This window comes from Melopsittacus undulatus, chromosome 8 (genome assembly GCF_012275295.1).
Source record: "Melopsittacus undulatus isolate bMelUnd1 chromosome 8, bMelUnd1.mat.Z, whole genome shotgun sequence".
NCBI lineage: Eukaryota > Metazoa > Chordata > Aves > Psittaciformes > Psittaculidae > Melopsittacus > Melopsittacus undulatus.
In genome coordinates this window covers 40,338,530-40,343,334 of record NC_047534.1, presented here as the reverse complement: position 1 = coordinate 40,343,334, position 4,805 = coordinate 40,338,530, and the positions used below count along the sequence as shown (strand labels likewise).

At 46.4% G+C, this 4,805-nt stretch overlaps 1 protein-coding gene across 1 annotated transcript; it reads left to right on the top strand.

Annotated features, from left to right (window-relative positions):
* Window positions 1-363: 363 nt before the first annotated feature.
* HOXD11 (homeobox D11) lies at window positions 364-1,894 on the top strand. Its single transcript, XM_005152585.2, has 2 exons — window positions 364-1,048; window positions 1,619-1,894. Exons 1-2 carry the CDS (start codon window positions 442-444, stop codon window positions 1,852-1,854), a joined length of 843 nt encoding a protein of 280 aa, XP_005152642.1. The 5' UTR covers window positions 364-441; the 3' UTR covers window positions 1,855-1,894.
* The last annotated feature ends 2,911 nt before the right edge of the window (window positions 1,895-4,805 follow it).

Genomic DNA, 4,805 nt, shown 5'->3' with positions numbered 1-4,805 from the left:
GCGGGCCTGGTAGAGATGCGGGCGGGGGCTGCGCACCGCGGGGCTCCGCTTCGGGCTGCAACGGTGGTGGGCAGGCACCCGCCCGGGCGGCGCGGCCCCAGGTGATCACCGGCACCACCGACGTGTACCTCACCGCCGGGGGTAAAGCTGAGGGTGAAAACCGGCTGTATTTGTACAAAGGCTGCTCTCGCCTCTCCGTGCTGGGAGGGCTCTTTGGAGCGGTGTTAGGAGCCTTTCCGAGGGGCTGATATAGATATAAGGACATTTCTGCATCGCGTCACGTGACATAATTACCACTAGAATCAATCAAGATGAATTGCACGTCAGCACACGGTGGGGATTTTTTCTTAGTTGATCCTGTCCAAACCCTCTTGTGCAATAGATGGATCTTGTTCAATGCATTGAAGCCTCCTGGTTGCTTGCAATCGCAAAAAGGAAGACATGACTGAGTTTGACGATTGCAGTCACGGCACTTCCAATATGTATCTGCCAGGGTGCACTTATTACGTCTCACCCTCAGATTTCTCGACGAAACCCTCTTTTTTGTCGCAGTCGTCGTCCTGTCAAATGACTTTTCCTTATTCTTCCAATTTACCTCATGTCCAACCTGTGCGCGAAGTGGCATTCAGGGAATACGGATTAGAGCGCAGCAAATGGCAGTATAGGGGCAGTTATGCTCCTTATTACTCAGCTGAAGAGGTGATGCACAGAGACTTTCTGCAGCCTGCGAACAGGAGGACGGAAATGTTATTCAAAACGGACCCTGTCTGCGGCCACCACGGACCGTCTCCCGCCGCCTCCAACTTCTACAGCTCGGTGGGGAGGAACGGCATCCTGCCGCAAGGCTTCGACCAGTTTTACGAGGCAGCCCCCGGACCCCCGTACCAGCAGCACTCCGAGGGAGAGGGGGACGCGGACAAGGGCGACTTGAAAGCCCAGAACAGCACTTGCAGTAAAACACCTTCCAGCCAAGAGAAGAAAGTGACACCAGCAAACAGCGCCGATTCCCCTTCTGGTGAGGCTGTTGCAGAGAAGAGCAACAGTTCAGGTAGGTATCAGTAGTAAATTGGGGGCAAGAGTACAAGGCCAACACTTTGTCAAGCCGCATTTTATGTGCAATTTTATAAGCATCCAAAGGATTTTATATATCCTATAAGATTTCCTTTACCGTTGTAAAGCGTGTTTACGATAGGAAACCAATTTAGGTGGGCTTAAGGTATTCTTGGAAGAGGATATTAATTGTTATTAAATTGTTGATTTGGAGGGGGGGAGACTGGGAGATTTCACAGGTACTGCTCAGGACTGCCTTCGGTTTAGAGCTTAAGATCTTCGTTTGTTTGGGGAGGGGGGTGGGTGAGAGGAGTTTGAGAAACTTGGAATTTTTCCAGCCCATTTAAATATCTCTCTGTGTTGCTCGAAGTGCTCTCTTTTAAGAAGAAGTTGGGAAATATTCGCTTTTTTGTTAACTCACCCAGAGAGCAAAAGCCCCGGGAATACTTTTTCTTTTAACTGTTAGAGGTCTGTTATCCAGGCAATGTGATATTGTTAAAGTCTGACCTCTTACTAGCTGAGCGTGTTCGCAGCAGCACAAATCAGTTTCTTCTCTCTTGAATTTCAGCAATTCCCCAGAGATCAAGGAAAAAGAGGTGTCCCTATACCAAATATCAGATAAGGGAACTGGAACGCGAGTTTTTCTTCAACGTGTACATAAACAAAGAGAAAAGACTGCAGTTGTCCAGAATGCTCAACCTCACTGATCGGCAAGTTAAAATCTGGTTCCAGAACCGAAGGATGAAAGAAAAGAAACTGAACAGAGATCGACTCCAATATTTCACTGGGAATCCCTTGTTTTGAAAGGAGTAAAAAATAAATTAAAAAAAAAAAAAGAGAGCAAGAGAAAAGGAAGAAAGAAGAAAAACAAAGAATATCCAGTCTCTTTGACCTGCCATCTGAATGCAAAAGTAAATTGGTTTACATGACACATCCACCCTGCGGAACTCAAAGTTTCATTTTCATAGGCAACTCCACACATTGAATAGCCACTGGAGATTTCGGGGCTTGGCGGTTCAGATTCCTGATAAGGGGAAACTAGGGCAAATCCAACTGTCCACTCTCCAGTGTTTCTCGCCAAAGGTGCTTATTTTCCTCTCCCACAGTGCCAGCAATGGACCTGCAGTGTGTCTGGTAGTTTTTGCTTACAATTCATTGAGTTCGGGGGGGGGGCTCTGTTGTTGCTTTTGAGCTAGGGTAACACTTTCCTCCCTTTAAGTGAATGCGGTTTATTTAAGAGATGGTAAATGTACGTTCGCTATATATAAAATATATATATATATGTTTCTATTGTCATCCAAAAGCATGGGCCACTGTCTTTTTCATGTGAATAAATGGTTTCTAGTAAAGTTAAGGTTATAACTTCCGTGCACTCTATGGATTTCCATCTGCAAAGGATTCTAGCTTTTCCCGGGTTAGAGCCAAGATCAATTGAATAATAATGGAAAGCTGCCTAGTCGGGTTGTTTTGAACGCGTTTAAATCAAGATTAGTTTAGATGTGTAACTCTTCCTTTGTAGGAATGCGTAACCTCCTCTGTTCGCCGTGAGGCAGAGCCAGCATGGCTGTCTGCAGCCCATCACTTCTGATGGGGCTGCAATTGCTGTAAACATCGAAAAAGGCTTTTATTTTTAATTAAAATAATAACAATAATTGTCAGTCTCGCAGGAAGGCCAGAATCCGCAAAGCCAATATCTGTTTACTTGTTAGTGAAGAGAGAGGCATAAAGACGGAGGGCTCAGAGCGAGGCAGACGAGAGGGAGCTATAAACAATTGGCACTAGTTGGGGGAAAAAAAAATAAAAGGAAAAAAAAGAGACCCTTTTGGAGGCAGAGGGGTGGATCACTTGGATGCCGTTCCTGGGGAGGGCTAGCGGAGCGCCGGCAGCGCAGCCCGCGGCCCCATCCGCGGCTGCGGCGGGCCCTGCGCGGGGGCCGGCATCCGGCAGGGCTCTGCTCCGCGCCGCTTTATCTTGCGTGACCTGGCTGGGCTGTTTACAAAACCTTGAACTGTCTAGACAACACCATAAAAACCGAGGTTCTAAACAGCTTAATTGGGTTATATTATACACCTTCTGGTGGGTGAAAAAGAGATTTCCGCAATGTGCAATAAAGGCGAGGAGTGAGGAAAGAATTTGCCTGTTTTGAATAGGATGAAGCGGCAGCTCTCACTACGCTTGCAAGTAGGGAAGGCAAAAGTGCCCAAGTAAGTCAGGAAAAGCTCGAGAATTCAAAAAATGGAGAAATAGAAGCGGAGGGAGGCATGACTTAAAAAAAAAATATTTTTAAACCCTTTAGCAAGAAAAACATAAGTGTATGCCTTTGAACTTCCAAAATGTCAAGGTCATCACCTTTAACCTTTCTGAATAATTAGGCGCCTTAAGGTTCCTCTGTTATTTTCAACCACCACCCACTCTCTCTCTCTTTCTGTGTCTCCCTCCCTCTCTCACACACCCGCACAACCACACACACACAGTTATTACCGCATAGTTGGCCGGATTAGCAAATGCATCATAACGCAGAGAAAGCCCCGGCTGGGTCGAGGTGGGCTCTCGGCGGCGGGCGGGAGCGTGCCCTGCTCTGCTCCGCGCCTGCCTTGGCCCGCCGACTCCCGCGTCCCTTGCCCTTCCCTTCTGCTCAGAAGGAATACTCCCCAGATGTCCCTTTTTTTAGCTCTAAGAATAAAACAAAAAGGGTTTGGGTTTAGGTTTTGAGGTTTTGTTTTTGCTCAAAATGATAATAGGTGGGCTGTAGGAAATGCTTCGTAATGTAAGAAGAAAGATGGTCTCTCTATGCAGGTTTTCCGTAGCTGTGCGTTTCTCCACAAAGCCCATTAATTAGAAATGCGCGAAGCGGCGGGGAATTTCTCACAGCGTTTCGCCTGACCTTATAGCAAAATTCTCGCGTTTCTCCCGAGCCTTAGTCCGCAGGACAAGAATGAGGCGTTTGATTTTTCTGTTCCCTGCAGCGCTTTAACAGTCTATCTCAGCAGATTAATACGCCTTTAAAATGCTAAGACACCGCAAAAAAAAGGGCCGCGGAAATAGAAACAACACAGCATTAATCTTGCATAAACGCTCAGGGTTAGCACGGTTACGTTTCTATTTAAAAAGAACAAGAGAAACCCGTGATCGGGAGAAGACGGATCCGCGGAGGAGAACCCCGGGAGAGGCAGGCGGGCGGCCGCGGCAGTGCGGGCCGCGGCCACAGGGGGGCGCCCTGAGGCGCTGCAACGCCCACGGCCGCCCGGCTCCCTGAGAATAACCCCACTAATAAAATAGCTAATATATAAGTAACGATAAGATTTCAGGGCCTTCCAAATGAGGAAATAAAGCATCAAAAAGATTTATTAAACAAATAACCCATAACCGTGACGGGATGGAGAAATACGCCACTTTAAAGGAGAAGAAAAAAAAATTTGGTCGTAATCTTTTATAATGCATCAGAGCTTTAAAAAAAACCCACCATAATTTTAAGAAAAAAAAAAAAGCCACCGAAACTCCAGTGATATCCCTCATTCGTTCCCTAGAACGAAAATCTGTTCATTCCTTTAAGGGCAGCCTTAACGCCAGTGAAACAAAAGTAATACAAAACCCATGCGTTTCCACAGTTTATCTTCGGTTTTTAATCCAGGCTTTTCTTAAAATAAACCTTTAGGCACAGAAAGCATAATTTTAAAAACACACTTTACTTAAGGGGAGATTAACGTTAGATCCTAGAGAGGGCTTATTTTTTAGAAAGCAAAAAGGCAGTCTTT

Coding starts and splice junctions, on each gene's coding strand:
- HOXD11 (XM_005152585.2), top strand. CDS start 442: ATGACTGAGTTTGACGATTGCAGTCACGGCACTTCCAATATGTATCTG. Junction 1,049..1,618: donor AGAGAAGAGCAACAGTTCAG/GTAGGTATCAGT, acceptor CTTGAATTTCAG/CAATTCCCCAGAGATCAAGG.